Here is a 20,352-nt window from a genome sequence, read left to right as displayed (position 1 = left end):
TGAAACTGTTTGTGAGCTTCTATCAGTAACTTGAAGATAATGAATAGTTAAATAATTACTGAAGCTATAATGACTAACTATGACAAAACGAGAAAGGGACAACGGAGAAAAACGATATAAATCACAGCCACTAAAGAAATAGTAAAATGCAAATATTTCGGCCGGGACGTCCACTCAGCCGTTCTCTAAGCGGGAAAGAGGGAATATAACAATATACAAAGACAAAGCTTAAAACAAAAACCAAAATGGAAGAGGCAATTTCTCAAGCAACCATGAAAAGGCAACTGAATAAAAAAAAACGGAGTTAAATGGCAGATTAAAATTTCAATTAGGAATTTATTTTGAGCAAGGCTGTTTTGAATGCTTTTTTTTCTACGGATGCTATTACCGGGATTTTTATTAGGTTGTCAAATTAATGAAAATTAAGTTTCGCCGAAGAAGAGAGGCGGTTGTTCTCCCGAAATATTCGCTTTGTTTTTCAGTATTTTTCGCTTGGCCTTAAAAAAAACATTTTGATCGTTTTCTCTTTATATTGTTGCGAAACATAATTTTGTGAAAAATATAGAAAATCAGAGCTACTAAGAGTATTGTAAATAAGGTTGAGATAAATTTCCCGAGTCAAACAGTTCGTGGTAACGAACTGTAAGTAAGGAGCGACCCGGATCAATGGTAACCGAAACTCTAGAAAACGGGTTTTTGATACCAATAGATACATCAAAAGAATCAGATTTCAAATATATAACTTACATCAAGTTTGGTGCTACCCATCAAAAGTTACGCGCCTGAGAAAATTTGGCTGATTTTCGAAAAAAGGGGGAAAGACCCCCTAAAAGTTATAGAACCTTAATGAAAATCACACCATCATATTCAGCGGATCAGAAAACCCTACTGTAGAGGTTTCAAGCTCCTATCTACAAAAATGTGGAATTATGCATTTTTTGCCAGAAGAAAGATCATGGATGCGTGTTCATTTGTTGTTTTTTTTTGTTTTTTTTCCCAGGGGTGATTGTATCGACTCAGTGGTCGTAGAATATCGTGGGAGGACTCATTGGAACGGAAATTAAAAGTTCTAGTGCCCTTTTTAGGTGACCAAAAAAATGAAGGGCAACTAGGCCCCCTCCTACGCTCATTTTTTCCCCAAAGTCACCTGATCAAAATTTTGAGATTACCATTTTGTTCAGCATGGTTGAAAGTATGGGAACTATGTCTTTTAAGATGATTTAATCCCCCGAAGTCTTCGGGGGGAGGGCTGAAAGTAATGAACTTTATCCACTGTTAACATGTAGAATTGGTTTTTAGGAAGTATACAGAGGTTTTCAGGGGGGATTTTTTCGGGTAGTAGGGGAGTGGGTGTTTCGGGGGTTATGTGGGAGGATTTTTCCATGAAGGATGTTTTCATGGGGGAAGGGACATTGCTATAAAGGGGGCGCCAGATTTCCCAGCATTATTTAAAAAAAGATCAGAAGTTAAATATAAAAAAAAAACAAATTTTCCAGCTGAAAATAAGGAGTAACATCAAAACTTAAAACGAACAGAAAATATTACGTGTATGATTGGGTTCACCCCCTAGTCAATACCTCGCTCATTAATCCAAAGATTTTTTAGTACTGTCATAAGAGCTATTTATTTTAAGTAACGGCCTTAGTTATTAATCGGTCATTCTTAGAGAATTTGGAAAACATTTGAAATTTAGCCTAAAGAGCGAGGTACTGACCAGGGGGCGAGCCCCCTACTATACATAATAAAAATTTACAAATACAGAAGTTCGTTACGTAAGTTAGTTCGCAATTTACGGATATTTAATACTAATAAAAACGTTCGTAAATAAAATTAAAAAAGTTTCGAGAAAGCCATTTAACCAAATAAAAGTAAAATTATTATGCAAATTTTTTTTTAATTATTCATGTACGGTGAGCCAAAATCAAAACCTTCATTAATTCAAAAACGTTCAAAAATTAAATAAAAAAAAACAAGTTTTTTTAACTGAAAGTAAGGAACGACGTTAAAACTTAAAACGAACAGAAATTATTCCGTATATGAAAGGGGCTGTCCCCTCCTCAACGCCTCGCTCTTAACGCTAAAGTTTGACTTTCTCACAACTCTTATTTTTTTTAAACAATAAAAAACTTTGGCGTTGAGGAGGGGACAGCCCCTTTCATATACGGAATAATTTCTGTTCGTTTTAAGTTTTAACGTCGTTCCTTACTTTCAGTTAAAAAAAACTTGTTTTTTTTTAAATTTAATAACTATTAAGGACAAATTTTTGTGGAAACAATTCTGGATAAAGGAGGTGAAATCAGACAAAATCAAGTGGCCAGGGCTGTCATAGAGGTGTTTTTTCAAAGGCATAAATGATAAGAAGTATTTAAAAAAAAATTAAGAACGATAACATATAGCTTAAATACTTCAATTTAGACATTAAATCTATTATAGACTTAAATAACCAGCAAAGTATAAATATACCATACATTTGTATTTCATCTTTTGAGAGGGGGGGAATGAAAGGGTATTTTCTTGTCTAAGTATAATGCTGAAAATCTGCAACAGAAACTAAAGATAATCTGACAAAGGCGTTTTCTTTAGAGGAGAATGGGATCATGTTATGTATCATAAGGTCGGCAACCAAGTAATAGTATATTTTACAAAAAAAAATCTGTCATTTCAATATAAATAATGACCTTGTTCAATATGAATACTATCCCTTGCTCTTTAAAACTGTTAAAATCAGATTAATATAAATTTGCGGGATTTTTTCGGGGGAGGGGTTTTACAAAAAAAAAAATTAAAAAACGCATCAAAATTTGTTTATGTTCATTTTTGTTAAGTTTTAAAAAGTCGGACAAATACTTAGGGGGCGGGTTGGTCCAACCCCCTTATTCCAAAGAATATTAATTTTGCTTCTCTAAGAAAACCAAAAGCATATTTCTTTTTAGGAGCTTAATCTATAATAAATGCCCTTGCAATTTTGAAAACTATCGATAACCTTTATAATATTGAAATACAATGAACTAGTTGCCAACCCAATATCCAAATTTCTGAAGAAGGGTAGAATCTCATACCTGCATGATTTGGAATGCGACTAGAATAACGACAGGTAAGTTTTGAAGAACCGTCCAAAGTGGACCTGGTCTTTTAACTTCACTATCCAAAATATCCAGCCTCTGTCCTGTTCGATGAATTGCAATAAAATGAAGTGGCGTTGCAAAGAATAAAATCTACAAAGAAAATAAAGAAACAATCTTACAAGTAGAAAACTGTAGCTTAACAATTGTCTTCCAAACTTAAGAGAGAAGAGCGGCGTTCAACCTTTTTCGGGTTTTGATTTTTGCACAAAAAACTTATGAAAGCATTTTAATTTCAAGAAGTTTTTTTTTTAATTTGAACAGTTTTTTTTACTGCACCATAAAAAATATCCAGTCTTTGTCGTGTTCGGTATAGGTCAGCACTACTCAGCCTCATTGGCGTGAATTCACGAAAATACGGTGGAGGACGGGTTGTACATATCGAAATTTAGGGAGGGGGCCATTTTTTGTTCAATAAAAATGCCAAGAAAAGATATTTTTCAATACAGCTACCAAAAATGGTATTTCTTGAAATATTGGGAGGGGGCAATTATAGATATGTGAATTCTATGTTTATTTTCATCAGTTAGGCCATACGACTAAACAAGATACATATCTTCCAATAGAGACCAAACTAAAGATATGCAAGTCCAGAGAATATGATTTATTAGGCACGTATACTTTGAAAGAAGCCTAAGTTTAGTATAAGAGATAAATCAGCGTGTTTTGTAAGGTTGGCAACATGGATATCCCGTGTAAGAAACAGTAAAATAAAAAAAAGGAAACCGTTTTGAAATTAAGTAAGTTTTGAAATTATGCACAAACCCTCTTAAAAGTAAAGAGACTTCGTTTGAAATTATTCAAGTTTAGCCTGAGGAACACAAATTTTTTGAGATACTAGATTTTACCCTGTACTGAGTCAAAGTGAATTTTCTAAAACAGACTGAACGTGTTGAACCTGGGCTCCCCTCTCCAGGATCAGCATTCATTGGTTCATTTTCAGCATGACTATCTTGTAATTCCAAGAAGCCAAAAATGTTCTAGCCTATACTATGCATTCCCGAATTTTACCCTTAAAGATTATCGGCCTTTCGTCAGTTAGAACATATTTTGATGTTTCCACGAGGCTAAGATACTTTACCTCAATGCCGAGTGGACACTCCTCATTGACCAGTTACTGAAAAAAATACTATAATGAAAATTTTACGTTTCAACAGATGCAATAAACCAACATCTTCACTTTCTGTAAGACAAAAACTGAATTTCACCCTCAAAAACAGCTTACCTTAAAGACAATTGCAAAATATAAGCAATGAGTTTTCATCTCATTCAAGCTAATGAGCCTTTGGGGGAATAGTAAAATGTGATATTGTGTGTGTATTTCTTGATGAATAAATTTTATCTACCATCAAAACATCCGTGACAGCTAGGAGGCATGGGCGCCCATAAGCTGAATTCCAGGGGGGGGGGGCAAACCTCATCTAATTGGCACTTTTAATGCTATATAATAGAAATCTCAGAACAAAAATATAAAAATAAGGCAGCATCATTCTGCCAGGGGGGGGCACGCCCCCCCCCATACGGGCGCCCATGCTAGGAGGTAACTTAAGAATAGCTTTTATGATTTTAGGATAGTTCACTCGAGACACAAAAGCCGAATGACGAACCTGAACAAAAACCGAATGCAAAGAACAAAAACTAAGTTAAATATGAAGAACATTCTTCCGAAATATAAATAGGAAATTGTAGCTTCAAAGTTGCTTTCCAAAAGATCCAGCCTTTCTGTTTCGTGGTAAATTCCAGTAGAATGAAGTAGTGCCGAGAAAGAAGAAGTGACAAATATAATAAATAAATAATTGTTCAAAATTTACCTGGCGATGATAACACAGAGAGATTCAAGTCAAGGCCGTATCCCGGGGGGGGGGTTACCCGGTTTGCACCCCCCCCCCATGAAATTTTGACCGAGTCAAACATTAGTCTAAACAATACCTGTAAAGACAACACCTTACCAGAAAAAATGTACTCCCATGCTAACTCTTAGTGTAATTTCTGTTTAAACGGTTCTGATCAGCTTATGCTATTATGTAACCATAGGTAGCCCCGTGTTCACCTGACCTTGCATAGTAAATTCGGGTTAATAATATGCGCTCTGATCAGCTTACGCAATTAGGTAACCCCATGTTCACCTGACCTTGCATAGTAAATTAGGGTTAATAATATGCGCTCTGATCAGCTTACGCAATTAGGTAGCCCCATGTTCACCTGACCTTGCATAGTAAATTAGGATTAATGGGCACTCGAGGTATGGTATAAGAGAGTGCAAGATTATCAGTTCAGTTCAGTTCAATTTCGGACTTGGCTAAGAGAAGAGCAATTTTCAACATGAAGAGGAAGTGTGACATTACATCGTTTTTCGCGCCCAAGCGGACCAGGGATGTTTCTGACAGTGGCATTAGCGGGACGTCTGCGGAGCATTCATCTACACCTGTGGATCTGAAGGGCACTGGAGCCATAATTGAAGCTTCTGAATCACCCACACTGGAACCAACCACGACGAAACACGCACTTGCATCAACCCAGTCTTTGTTGTTATTTGCAAATGACATCGGTTGTTTTGTCAACAAATCATCCAGTCTTGATTCAAATTCTGAACTTCGTTTGCTGAAGAGCCCCTGGACTCCAGATGTCTCCTACATTTTTCCAGTATCCGAAAAACGGAAGCTAAAGTTTCAGTTAACTTGGCTCGCTCGTTCCAGTTGGTTGTCCTACTCTCCGCCTGAGGACGCTGCTTTTTGCAGATTTTGCGTTCTGTTCTCGTCAGAGATAGCTGGGAAAGGCTGCCACCAGCGCTTGGGGAATCTAGTCACCAAACCATTCAGGAACTCGAAGGATGCGATAGAGTGCTTCACAGCTCACCAACAAGCACAGTTTCATAGAAACTGCATCGTATCGGCTGAAAACTTCATTTCTGTCTCGGAGAAAAGACAGGACAATATCGTGCACCAACTAGACGCGGCGAGGAAAGCGCAGGTTCAAGAAAATCGCCAGAAGTTGCGACCGATTGTAGAGACGGTGATATTTTATGGGCGGCAATAACTTGCCCTTTGTGGTACCAACGATTCCGGCCCCAATTCGGTCTCGGATCCAGAATGATGGCACATTCACACAATGATGGCAACTTCCGAGCACTACTGTGGCTGAGGGCGAGACACGGTGACGATGATCTGAAGAACCACCTTCTTTCTGCGGCCGGAAATACCACATATCTTTCTCCCATCATCCAGAATGGTATTATCGCCGCATCCGGAGAGCTTCTTCAGCAGTCTCTTGCTGACAGAGTAAACGCAAGTCCATACTTTTCGATGCTTGCCGATGAAACGGCGGACGTTTTGAATACTGAGCAGCTGTCTGTTTGCGGCCGCTGCACTTTCAAAGAGAACTTGCATGAGGACTTCTTTGGTTTTACCTCAGTTTCTGATTTGACTGGGCAAGGTCTGGCTTCATCAATCCTGCAATTTCTCGAAAGCCTTGGTCTTAATCTGAACAAGATGGTTGGTCAGGGATATGAAGGTGCAGCAGCAATGAGCGGGCATCTTAGGGGTGTCCAGGCAGTTATACGTGAAAAGTATCTGAAGGCGCTTTACTTCCATTGTAGTGCGAACAGTCTCAACTTGGTCATTTCTTCTGTATGCTCTATTCTGGCGTTTAAGCATTTCTTCGGTGTCTTGTCAAAAGTTTGGAGTTTTTAACACACTTTTCCACTCAGGACACATAATTTAAAAGAGAAGATCAACGAAATAAAAAAAAAGCACTGCTGCTCCTGAAAGAAGTTTTTCAACGCTCAGAAGGCTCAAAACCTGGCTGAGAAATTCAACAGGAGAAGAACGATTGAGCGGCTTAGCCCTCCTTGCAGTCTATAGGGACGTTGACATCTGTCCTAACAAGGTCATCGAAATTTTTGCAGGGAAGAAAAATCGTTGCCTGGATTTCGTTTTATCGATATTCGCCCTTAATTTTAGCTAAAAAAAAAAACAAAAAAATATATGGACTACTTCTAGCCTACTATTTGGCTTCTTTTCGCGCAAAAAAAAAAAAAAAGCTTGTAGTATTTAACTGTATGTAAATACTTGTCTCGTTTTTGCGTTCCTTAAAAAAAACAAAAAAAAAAAAAAAAAAAAAAAAAAAAAAATTGCCCCTTATCGATATGAAAGTATGCCTAGTGGACGCGTCCTCGTTCGCAAGGGGCGGACTAACGGTCTCGAGCTAACGTAATGTTGCTCGTGGATTTTAGACAAAGTCCACGGGAAAAAATCGGGTACCCCCCCCCCCCCCGAACAAAAATCCTGGATACGGCCCTGATTCAAGAAGAAATTTTTGCTGTCTTAACATTCAACTTTCTACCGCCCCCCCTCCCTCCCAGTACTCCAACCTGTCCTTTTAGATTTTTTACGTAAGTGAAAAATTATTTTGGGAGATGTTTCCTTGGGCATTCAAGCAGACAGTTTGTTGATATAAACTTAGGCTAGCTAAAAAAAAGTTTCATCCTTATTTACTGAAGAAAATGATTTAAATTTTTTGCCCCTAAGTGTTCATATAGCGTTTTCGTCATCCTCAAGAAATTTTTAGATGCAACAGGAACTTATGACTAGTATTGTTCAAAAAATACAGAGAGGGCAGAGAGAAAAAACGAGTAAAAATGATGTAATACTCAAAGCTTACATGTGTAGCTCCATAGAAATACGACAAGGAACCGGGCTGATATACGTTGCCAACAAAGGTTCCCCACAAGAATATGACACCATATAGACCATCCGCCAATTCACCAACAAACCATGGACCTGAAATAAAAGTGAAATAGAGAGGAAGATTCAAGCTCTGATCCAGTGTGAAAGACTTTCTAGGAAAAGTTTAACTTTGAAAAGTAGATTTTCTAAATCTGTTAATCATTTATCCAGAAATTCCATCTTGTTTCTGCTGTCTGCTTTTCTATAAGTCAACATTTGCTTAAAAGACGCAAGGCTCTATATGGAGCTCGAGTCCACTTGGTACTGTCTTCGTTATGGACAAACTTTGCTCCGTATGACTACATAACGTAAAGTATTCAGTTACCCACGTGCGAGACTTTCTACGGCATATTACGACAGCCTCATTAAGATTCTGCAGCAACAGGGTTGCCAACCATAGCGATTCATGAATAACTTTAGTTATTTTCTTTTCTTCTTGGTTATTTAAATACATTTTTTTCACTGCCAACTATCTTTGCCCTTGCTAGCCACTGCCGGCTTCGCAGCCTATTCTATTGATTAGTCTCATGATCGTAATCCTAACTACTAGTGATAATAATAATAACTCACTGCAGCACCAAGCCCCCTGAGGCCAACACAGCTACGCACGCTCCTCCTCCATCCCCATCGATTCAAAGCCTCCCTCTTTACATACTCCTAGGAAGTTCCCATTTCCCTTAAATCTTTCTTTACGATATCCTTCCGCCCCAGACGAGGACGACCTGCTTTCCGTTTAGCCCTAGACGGTTGGCTAAAAAGAATAATCTTTGACAATCTGTCATCCGCAGAACGTGCCCTAGCCATCTCAACCTTTCTCTCATTAGAGCCAAGAAAGCGGGATTGAACCACACTTTTCGTACAGCCTACTATTTGAAATACGGTACGTCAGTCGGGTTCTCAGAACAATCCGTAGGGAATTTCTCTGAAAAACATGCAGCAAATCTTCGTCCGTTTTTCGAAGCGCCCATACTTTAGAGCCATATTTGACCACTACCATCACTGTAACTTCCAATACTCTAATCTTGGTTGGCAGACTTATCTTTCTGTTCTTCCAAACTTTTTTCAATTGTGAAAAAAACACCCTGAGCTTTGGCTATTCTACTTTTAACATCTTCACTGCTCCCACCGTCTTTACTAATAACACTATCAAGGTAAGCAAAGCTGTTCACTTGATCGATCTTTTCGTTACCCAACTTCACCTTTTAATCTTCACTTATTCCTATTCTTAGCGACTTAGTCTTCTTAACATTAATCTTCAAACCTATTCTAGCCCCATGAACTCACACAACCTCTAAAAGTTCATTCATTTTGCTCACACTTTCATCTAGGATGCTTAAATCCTCAGCATAATCTAAGTCCTCAACTAGAAAATCCAAAGTAGAAAAAAGTAGAAATAAGCACTGAGACCAACTGGCTAAGCATAACAAATTCAGTCACCTTTTTACAATACACTTGTGAAGGTGCCTCTTCATTTTGATTACTATTTCGATGTTTGTTTATTTCCTTTCGTGGACTTCAGTGTATATTTTATCCTTTTTTTCACTGAGGACGGCTGGGCGGAGATCTCGGCCAAAATATTTGCATTTTCTTTGTTTGTTCTCGTTTTTTCCGTTGTCGTATGTTTTCCGTACCACGACGTTTGACAAAAATTACAATAATTAAGAAAACCAAGAAGAGGAGGGTGATTTTCAGCCAGTTGAAAGCAAAAAAAAAAGAAAAAGAAAGTTGTCCTTGTCGGTGGTCCTTGCCGGAATATCAGGTTTTGCCCTTTCACTTCGTTTTTTCAACTAGCTGAAAATCACCCTTGTTTCCTTCGTTCCCTTAATTATTTTTTTTGTTTTTGGTCAAATAACTCAAGATTATTACTTAACAGCAAGTTAATAAACTATATGAGGCATCAATACTCAAATTACCCTCACTATATATACCAGGGACATATATAATCGATATCACATTCGAAAGACGATGCCAGTAAGCAAAATAATATATATATAAACGCACACTAACACACACACACACATATATATATATATATATATATATATATATATATATATATATATATATATATATATATATATATATATATATATATATATATATATATATATATATATATATATATATATATATATATATATATATATATATATATATATCAGTGGGGACATGGAATAAACTTTCAGCAGAGCTAGTTTTCAGAATATACACCTTTCTTTTGCAAAAATTTCCAATTTAAATCCTAGCTTTAGGTAAGAGGAAAAGAGAAAATCGTTCTAATCTTCCTAGCACTTGTTTCCTTGGTCAGGTTCCCTTTCAGATAAATTAAAGCATGAAAAACAATGCTAGGTAGATGGAACGAAAAAAGAAAACCATTGAGTAGGTATCGGATCATATTTTGCAATGACAAAATACTATGCCCACCCTAAAATGCTTAAGTTATCATTTTTTTATCCTATAGGATCCTTCTCGCCTAAAACCTTTTACTTGTCTTTACTTTTCTTCAATAGTGCTAGAAAAATATAATAAATCGTTATAAACCGCAGCATATAAAAAAAAAAAATACGATAAAATAAAAGGAAGAGCAAAAGAATATAAATAGACAGAAACCCCTAAAATTAATAAAGACAGGTGGCATACAAGCCAATTAGTCCCCAATCGTCCCTATGCAAGCTGTATAAATCTGTGATTGTCCCTAATTAGCCTTACTGTCCAGGGGCCAAATTTTTTAGCTTTAGATGAAAAATATCCTTTAAGGAAAACAAAATTAGAAAGATCGAGGCACAATTAATTCCCCATTCTTCGCAATGGGAGAGATATAACTCAGAACAAGCAAATAATAAAATAGTTAGCAAAATAAGGCCAAAAATTTGTAATATCCCCTAAAATCTTCTTAAAATACACAAACCATAGAAAAAATTAGCGCTTTGAATTTTTTCCAGAATATGCTTTCAAACCTTCTGCAGCTATCCAGCTTTCCAATGCTTTCCATGTACCCATTGATATTTTCCAACAACTATCCAACACTTTTTATAAAAAAAAACTTTCTTTTTGTGACAACAAAATCAAAATCATAACATCGTGCCCAACCAAAAGGAAAATATCTGAAATCATCCTCATTTTTTTCAAAAGAGGTAAAATGATATTTTTACGCTTTTCAGAGCAAAAGATTTGTCCAGGGAATTTTTTTTTCCAGTTTTTTTTTATGAAAATAGCAAAAAATATATTTATTAAAATCTAGACAAAAAATGAATAAAGATGACAAAGTGGTCTATAGCCAGTAAAGGAAAACGATGAGAACACAAATCAAACGAAGATTTCGCCCGTATACAACAAGGTGTCTTCAGCGTAGAGAAAAAAAAAAAAAACTAGAAACTAAAACTAAAAAAGTATAATTAAAAAAATATATATATAAAACTAAAACAGACTAACTGAAATATATAATATACAATTACTCACATACACAATTGCCAGATACCTTCTAGATCAAAATCTAGAAGGAATGGCAAATGACCCCAGCCCCCTACCGTTCTTGTTGCAACAAAATCTGGCCCATTATCGCTACAAAAATATTTAGACAAAAAAAAAAAGTCGTTTCAAAAATGGACTATAAAGTGGAAAATATTTTTCCTATAAATCTATGAATATCAGTGAGGACAAGGGCCCCAAAATGAATTAGACTAGGATACCCAACACCAGGATGGAATGCCAGTGAGGCATGTTTATGCTTCAATAAAATTTGGTCAGGGACTTGGGTTAGGCAAGAAAACCTGTAAAATTAAAGCATCTAACTGAATATGTGGCATGATCTTGGTAAAGTGTACGTAAAATTAAGGTGGGTAGGCTTTCAATTGAAAGCCTCGATTGAATCATCAGCTCGATTGGATCCAACAGTGCTGGGTTGGATGGTGTTAACCTGAAGACTATTCGATCAATTCTAGTGTACATTCTTCCTGTGCTAGAGCACCTATCAATTTATCAAGGAAAAAGGAAGATTTTCCTAAATTATTGAAAGCAGCAAAGATTCTCCCTTTCTACAAAGGGGTCACTCAAATGGATATATTAAATTGGAGGCCAATTTCTGTTTTGCCAGTGTTTCCGAAAGTTTATGAAAAAGTTATCCATGGGAGACTTTATGATCACCTCACGAGCCTGCATGCATTGCATGATGGACAGTTTGGATTCCGGAAGGGCCATTCGACTTCGCATGCTGTACGACATCTTTTAAAAAATGTAAATTTAGCTTTGGAAAAGGGTGAATATTGTGTTAGTACTTTTATAAATTTAAAAAAAGCGTTCGATACCGTTGATTTAGTATTTTATTGGATAGATTAAGGGATTTGGGTGTAAAAGGGAGATGTTTGGATTGGTTTAGTTCGTATTTAAATGGTAGGTCAGTTAGGATAAATCTAGGGGAGAAGTTTTGTAAGTTTTTTCCTGTTTCATGTGGAGTTCCTCAGGGTTCCGTCTTAGGAACCCTGTTGCATTTAGTGTATGTCGACAGTATGCGGTTCTATACTTTTGGTGTGTCTATGACATCTTTCACTGACGATACAGTACTTGTTGTGGTAGTAAAGACTCTTGAAGAATTGGTCCAGAAAGCAAATAGAGCTCTCCAATGGTTGAGTGACTTCGTAGGCATTAGCTTACTTAGCATTAACGTGGCAAAGAGTAACTATATTCTGTTTAGTCGGACTGGTGTTGTCCCCAAATCTTCCCAGTGAAATAGCAATAAATGGTGATGTACTAAAGCAGGTTGAGGAAGTGTGTTACCTAGGATTCATTCTCGATCAGAACCTCAGTTGGAGAAGACACGGTGATATGGTTGCGTGTAAGGTAGTCCGTGGCCTTGGGATTTTAAGACGTTTTCAACATATTTACCTTCTCATGTTTTAGTTCTTTTATCCCATTCTTTGATTGCGCTGTATATAAATTATGGATGTATTATTTGGGCTAGTAATTTTACGTGCAATTTTAAACGAGTGCAGATTCAGCAAAATAATGCAGTGAGATTAATTGGTAAGTATGATACAGGAGTTTTAAGTACAGAGTTAATTTTCAGGATATTGTGATTTTAAATGTTGGTGACACTATATATTTTAATATGGGTATTTTTGTGTTTCAGAGTTTGAATGGTTTAGCGCCTGATGTTTTTAGTATTTTTTTTCGTTTTAACTCATTTTATCTCCGAGAAATGCTGGAGACCTAGTAAGTGAGCTAAGAGGTACGGTTCGTTCTAACCATGTGGCAAGGCACTCGGGTCCTGTGGTCTGGAATACCTTTCCAGACTCAATTCGGGAAGCTGAAAGTGTGCCACAATTTGAAAACCGGCTAAAGAAGTATCTCCTTGCGGGCGGTTGGTGAGTGTGGGGCTGGAAGACAAGAGAGGACAAATTAAGTAATTTTGTTTTTTGTTCTGTTATTAATATATTCGTTCTATTATATTGTTTTTTTATTATTTATTTATTTTTCTTTTTATCATTTTTTTTCTCATAATTTATTAGTCAGTAATTATTATTATTATCTCTTTATTGTTCTTTATTTTTGTTTATTTCAGTGATGATTTGGTTAGTTTTATAATTTAGTAGTTTTTCAAGCATATATGTGCTTTATTTGTAACCGGTCGTAAAGCCGGCATGAATCATTTTTAGTAAAGTTGTTGAATCTTGAAAATCTTGAAATCTTGTTACGTGTCTCTGTAAACCTATAAATAAAGTTCACTAAAGTAGCTCTCCTTTTCAAATCTTCTATCCGGTGGTTTATGAAAGCTAAATGTCATCTTTTCTATTCCACTCACTGAAACACTATTTTAAACATATAAATGTTGATTACAGATTAGGTAGGAAATACAGAGGTTGCCTTACCTATCAGTAGATAAACCATGCCCAACGTAATAAATATGAAAATACGATCGGTTGCTGCTGCAATCCAAAAATTTCGGGTCCAACGTCCACAAAAATCGTTAGATAATCTTGGCTTAACAAACGCACCATCTAAAAAAAAAATTATAAGCAAACACCATTAATCTAGATAAGAAGAATATTGGAAATTTCCTAAGTCATATTGGTAAAGTAACTATAGCTTAGTTCAGCACCTCTTGTGGTTAGGTAAAACATGCTAAATATGACCAGCAAGTATTTGATATAACGTCTTTATCACCTTCGTTGATGGACCGAGGATTTTAAATTGAAAAGAGATCTCGGTGCAAGACCCTGCAAAAAATATTATGAATCGAAAATATATACATCGTAATTTTTGACACACAGTGAGGGACACGAATTCCTACAAAGCAGAGATATGACAAATTGGTAATCTAGCCTAGCTGTGACGCCTTAATATTGCCGCCTATCACAGACACATACCCAGAAACTTTTTTCGGGGGGGGGGGGGGGCTAATAAGACATAGAGGGGTTAATAAAAACAAATTCTAAGTGAAATTTTAAGCAAGAAGCACCCTAAAATTCTAGTAAATGTAGGATTTCGGAGTGCCCAGGCCCCAACGCCCCCTGGATACATTCTTGACCTAGTATTACTAATTTTTTCAGAAGGAGATATTAAATGGCAACGGGATTCCTTACAATAGAATCCACTCGAATTCAATTTTGTGCTAATTGTGTTATTAGCTCATTAACTTATATTTATTTGCAATTTACTTTAATAGACTGCAAACAGCAAAGTATTAAAACATGTTAAGTAGATTTGAATATTATTGCCATTTCTCCGCTAACAGGATACGCAGACCTAGATTAATCCTCAGCTATGTCTTATTCCTATATTATAGAAGTGAACTTAGCTTACTTAATACCTAAGAGATCGAATAATTCGGGGTAGAACCGAACAAGTAATCACTTGAGGTTAGGTACATATTTTTGCACTATTCAGGAAGTTGCATGGACGAAATAAAGGCTTAAAAAACAACGGGGTTTTGAATGCCATTAAATACCATATACTTTCTTGTTTTCTGACAGAATTTCTAACGCAAATTATTTTTTTTTGTATTCTTATTTTTTTTATTCTTTATACTATATAGGAATCCCATAGTTGCCAATGGGAACACAATCTGGGGCTTAGTTAAGCGCCTCTCGGGTTGTAACATACTAAATCGAGATTGAAACGACAAACGTATCAACAGATTCAGAACTTAAACTGTGTTCACTATCAAACAGTTTGTAGTAACGACCTGTAAGTAGGGAGCGACGCGGCTCAATAGTAACCATAGCTCTAAAAAATGGAATGTTGATATCAATAGACATATCAAAAATCGGCTTATTATGCTCGCTCCAAATATATTATTATTATTATTTATTTATTTCCCGTAAAAAAAAAAGGTTCAAAAGACGGAGTATCACTAAAAAGACCCCCCCCCCCCAAAAAAAAGACACATCGAACAAATTACAAAGACAAGAAACAAATACTCAATTATACACTGCACTGCAGGTACGTGACATTTTACTTTTTAAACTCCCAAATACTGAACAAACATAAGCAATGTGAGCATCGTTGCATCAAGCCGCAATTGGTAAAAAATTAAACAAAATAATCATCAGTGAATTAAAAATATACAGTAGATAATCATATCAACTAGTCTAAATATTACAAGAGACGTTAAAACAATTAAACGACACTTTCATCCGCTGGTCTTGAATTCAGATTACTCTCAACAAATGATTCATTCACTCCGATATACATAAATATCAGAAACAAGGAGATTATTCAATGATGGATTTTTTTACTTCTTTACTTAAAACACTATGCCTAAATTAATGGATAATACATAGACAAATAAATTGTTAGTAATATACACAATATATTATCAGAGAAAAATTGACACCAAGATTGAGAATAACCGGCGTCACATAAATTGGACTCTTAGTAAAAGAGACTAAATCATCATTAAATTTAAAATTGTAACAATTACAATGTTAACGCAAATACAGCTAACTTAATTAAATAAGCAACCGACGATAAGATCATAGACTCGCACTTCATAGATTTGAGGCAAGAAAGGCTTTCCCCATTTTTAATTAAATCTTTATTTATTTGTAGCCCGTCTATAACAAAAGGAAAACACGGACGGACTATAAACGAAAGAAAAAAGAAGGGACGAGGCACTAGGGCGAACAAAATTAAATGGACAGCGATTCACTGCCGTAGCAAACGGTACCAAGGGTGGGAAGAAACTTTCTCGTCGTACTGTTTAATTTGTTCATTTATAGCTGCCGTCGGGTCCGAAATTTTAAAATTTTTAACAAGGTGCGAATTTCTTGTCCACGGCGGGAGCCGCAACAAAAACTTTGCATACTTAAAAAACGCGGATCTGAGCTTTCTTTTCTCTGGATCGGGAAAAATTCTCTAAAATGGGCTTAGATACAGGAAATGGGGAAGAGATACTGCGTTATGAAGTCGAGCCAGAATTAAACGGTTGAAACGGATTTTAGATGAAACTACTCTACTGTAAGCAAAAGCCAGACGTTTACGGAGATGATCAATAAGAAGGGAGCGGGTAGTTTTGAGATCCTTTCCAATTGGTAAACCTAGGTAAATAATTTTCGGGACAGGGGCTACAGATAATCCTCCCAGCTTCACAGACGAGACCTCTTCTTGGCGCCAGTTGAACAGAAGAATCTCCGACTTCAACGGGTTAAATTCAAGGCCAATGCAACTATAATTTGATTGTAGTGTGGAGAAGATGGTCTCTGTACCTGCGACTGTGCGGCTGGGGTTCAGAATGTCATCGGTGTAGGCTATCATTGTAACGTCTATACCACGAGCTATGCATGTTGTCTCGATAGTAGACTGTGGCTCAATGATACAGATGTTAAAGGAAGAAGGAGATTCGACTGATCCTTGTCGAGTACCCTTTTTTACTGGGCACTCGATTCCTCTCGGTAGGACAGCATCACGTCTGGTGTATACTCAGTGAGGGCTCGACCATGGCCAGGAAGTAGGAGTTCAGCCTGTAGGTGGTCGTACATGTCTTTAATGGGTAGTAGGATGTCCTTCTGTACACCTCTCTTTCCCATATCCAGAATGAGTTGGTTAATTAGGTTTTAAGAAGATTAATTAAGTTTGGTATTACCCATCAAAGGCTACGAGGCTGAGAAAACTTGCCTAATTTTCGAAAAAAGGGAAAACACCCAAAAAGTCAAAGAACCTCATTAAAAATCTCACCATCATTCAGCGTATCAGAAAACCATACTGTAGAGGTTACAATCTTCTATCTACAAAATATGGAATTTTCTATTTTTTGCCAGAAAAAAGATCACGGATACGTCTTCATTTTATTTGTTTTATACTTTTATTAGTTATTAATAAATGTGTTATTAAGTTTTTGCCCAGGGGTGATCTTATCGAACCAATGGTCCTAGAATACAGAGAGATGGCTCATTCAAAGGGAAATTTAAAGTTCTAGTGCCCTTTATGAGTGACCAAAAATATTGGAGGGCAACTAAACCCCCACGCCCCCTTTTTCCAAAAGTCGTCTGATCAAAATTTTAAGATAGCCATTTTGTTCAGTATAGTTAAAAGGTACAGTAGCTATGTCTTTGGAGATGATATGGCCCCCTCCCAGAGCCACTGGAGGAAGGGCCGCAAGTTATAAAATTTGCCCATTGTTTACATATAGCATTTGTTATAGGGAAGTGTACCGACATTTTTCAGGGGAGGGGAGATTTTATGGGGAAGAATTTTCCACGGAAGTATTTCTAACTGGGATGGAAGTTTCCGGGGGTGAACTTTCCAGGAACAATTTTACACAGAGGGAATTTACCAGAATTTTTATCCAAAATTCGTTTAATTTATCGTACTTTCTCGTTGGCCTCCGGTAAATTTACCGGAGGCCAATTTTTTCGTTTAATTTACCGGAGGCATTTTCCGCAGGGGGAGGGGTATTTACCGGAGGCACTTTCCGCGGGGGGGGGGGGGTATATACTGGAGGCATCTCCACATTTTACATGTGGAGATGCCTTGGGGGAATTGTCCGGGGGAAATTTTCAGCGGAGTTGGAATCATCTGGGGGATTTCTACGTGGGGGGGGGGGGGGATTTCTCACGGGAGAAACTCTCTATGGGAGATATATAGCCAACTTACCATTGGGGGGGGGTCCCCCATGACGGAGGGAATCCCCCATGACTTTAAAAAGGATCAGAAATTAAATAAAAACAAGTCTTTCTTCAAATGAAATATGCTAAGGAGTATTTTTCAGGCGCAGCGAGGATGGAATTGACCCGAGGGTAATTTTCCGGCGGACGAATTTTACGTGGGAGGAACTTTCTATGGCGGAATTTTTCATGGGAGAGATTCTCCACGAAGGGCGTGGATTTCCATAGATTATTCGAAAAACGATCAGAATTTAAATTTAAAAAAAATCAAGTTTTTTCTATTGAGAGTGAGAAGCAACATTAAAACTTAAAACGAACAGAAATTGTTCATTATGTGCTTTTCTATATCCCGCTATTTACGCTAAAGTTCGATCTTTTGTCCTAATTCTTTAAGAACGATTCCTGAAACACAAGGGCCGTGTAATTAGAATCAGAACCTTTTTTGAAAGTTCTTTAAAACCTTAGCGTGAAGACAGGAGTATTAAGAAGGGGGCAACCCCCTTATATACGAAATAATTTCTGTTCGTTTAAAGTTTTACTGTTGCTCCTTATTTTCAGTAGAAAAAATTTGTTTTTTTAATTTAATTCAGATATAAGAATTGCTCATGCGATCTGCTTTCAGACAGTGTGAAGTATTATTTAACACAGTTTTTATTAAGCACATAGAGGGGCTTTCATATTAAGCCTTCAATTAAGCATAGGCAATATTAAGCATATCACCACAGAAGTAAAAGAAGAAATTATAGAAGGAAATACGGAAGTAATTATAGAAGAAATAGAAGTATAGAAGTAATTATAGAAGGAATTAAGCATATATTAAGCATATCACCACAGAAGTAAAAGAAGTAATTATAGAAGGAAATACGGATGCTCAGCGCTGGAACCGCGCGGTATATCTTGACATGCTTCTTTATCGGTAAAAAAATTACCAAGTTGGTAATAGGATTTTATAATAAAACCTATTGTTGGTAATACCAACAATTATTTCATTTTATTTATTACATCTATTTTAAAAGGATAAAACTTACCCAAAAGGATAAAAGGATAAAACTTAAAGGTTAAAGGATATAAGAAGGATAAAAAAGAATATAAAAGGATAAGGAATATAAAAGGATAATACTGAAGATGATAAAACTTACCCAATATTCGATAATGGCAAATTCTTAAAATACAAAGAGGAAGAATCCAGGCAGCAAAAAGGAAGCCAAACAAACACTGAGCCTAAATAATAAAAATTAAATAACAAAAAAATTCAAAAATTGCTAAAAAAAAATATAATTAAATTAGTTAAACATAAAAATTAATCAAAAATTAAATAACTTAAGTAAAGATTAATTAAGAGAACATAGACAAAGAAAAATGTTTGAACATTTGAAGCAATTTTGTAGTTCCCTCAACTAAGAGCCGGTCTTCATTAGACACCAAACCGCCGAAAAGATACAATTTTTCTTATTCTTATCATTGTTAAACTGCTTTAATATTTTGCTTTTTTCTTATATAATTTTCTTTTGGAGCATTTTTAATGTCATAAGCTAGAAATAAGTTTTCCTAAAAATTCTAGTTTTCGACGACAGCCTTCAAGTAGCAGGAAGTGTGCAATGCCCCTCCAAGTAATCTAAAGGACAGGGAATGACCCACTTAACTTTTGTCAAATTTCGCTAAGATATTTTCCAGTGTTATCTTTATCACTAAGAACTTTGTCTAACGTTCTAATATTATTGCTTTTTTTCTAAAACACCCACCAAACAAGAATTTAAGGAATACATTATTTGGTCAAATAACACGATTTCAGGGATGATTAAATAAAAGAAAAGGAAACGCTGAAGGAAATTAAACCATTTTGTCGGTTGTTCAACGATGACAAAGATCTGTTTAGACCATTGAAACCTAAAAAAATATTTTAATGTATTTTTTACACTTTTGAATCAAACCTTTTTTATACCATTTTGAAGCAAACATCCCTTTCTTGTTTTGTAACTTAATTTCGGTTTACTAGATGTCCGTTGTCAACCATGATTTTGAGCAGTAAGCCCCACATTTCCAAAATACGAAATTTCAAAAACACCATTACCGGTATACCCTTTTTAGTAGCCTGTAGCTCAAATAGCACCATTTCCGGTACCAGCAAGTAACCAGGACCAGACCCTTTCCAGGAACAGAAAGGAAAAGAAAGAGAGAATTTCCAGGACCAGAAAGTTGGTTCAAACGTGAGAAATTAACTTTATGCTTTTCTAGCAAACAATCAAAATTCTAAGTGTTTCAGTCTGTAGAAAATATTTGTTAGCACATTTTAATGGGGAGTTAGTTAGACAGCCTTAATAAAAAAAAAAAATTAATATTCAATGGCCCTGTTTAGCAAATTTTGGTATTGAAATAGAAATTGGCTTAATAAAGTATTTTTAATAT

At 36.1% G+C, this 20,352-nt stretch overlaps 1 protein-coding gene across 3 annotated transcripts in view; it reads right to left on the bottom strand.

The window, feature by feature from the left end:
* Positions 1-20,352, bottom strand: part of LOC148949147 (transmembrane protein 62-like) — a 194,378-nt gene that overhangs the window by 26,120 nt on the left and 147,906 nt on the right. For all 3 annotated transcript variants that reach the window (XM_089092848.1, XM_089092847.1, XM_089092846.1), the window contains exons 10-13: positions 19,086-19,167; positions 13,711-13,839; positions 7,782-7,900; positions 3,060-3,215 (exon numbers count right to left, since the gene is read on the bottom strand). In XM_089092848.1, the coding sequence (XP_088948974.1) occupies positions 3,060-3,215; positions 7,782-7,900; positions 13,711-13,839; positions 19,086-19,167 (486 nt within the window). The remainder of the gene's footprint in view (positions 1-3,059; positions 3,216-7,781; positions 7,901-13,710; positions 13,840-19,085; positions 19,168-20,352) is intronic.

This window comes from Artemia sp. Qi Xiang Cuo, chromosome 8, assembly GCF_049724085.1.
Source record: "Artemia sp. Qi Xiang Cuo chromosome 8, ASM4972408v1, whole genome shotgun sequence".
NCBI classification, from domain to species: domain Eukaryota; kingdom Metazoa; phylum Arthropoda; class Branchiopoda; order Anostraca; family Artemiidae; genus Artemia; species Artemia sp. Qi Xiang Cuo.
This window is presented reverse-complemented; position numbering and strand designations above follow the sequence as displayed.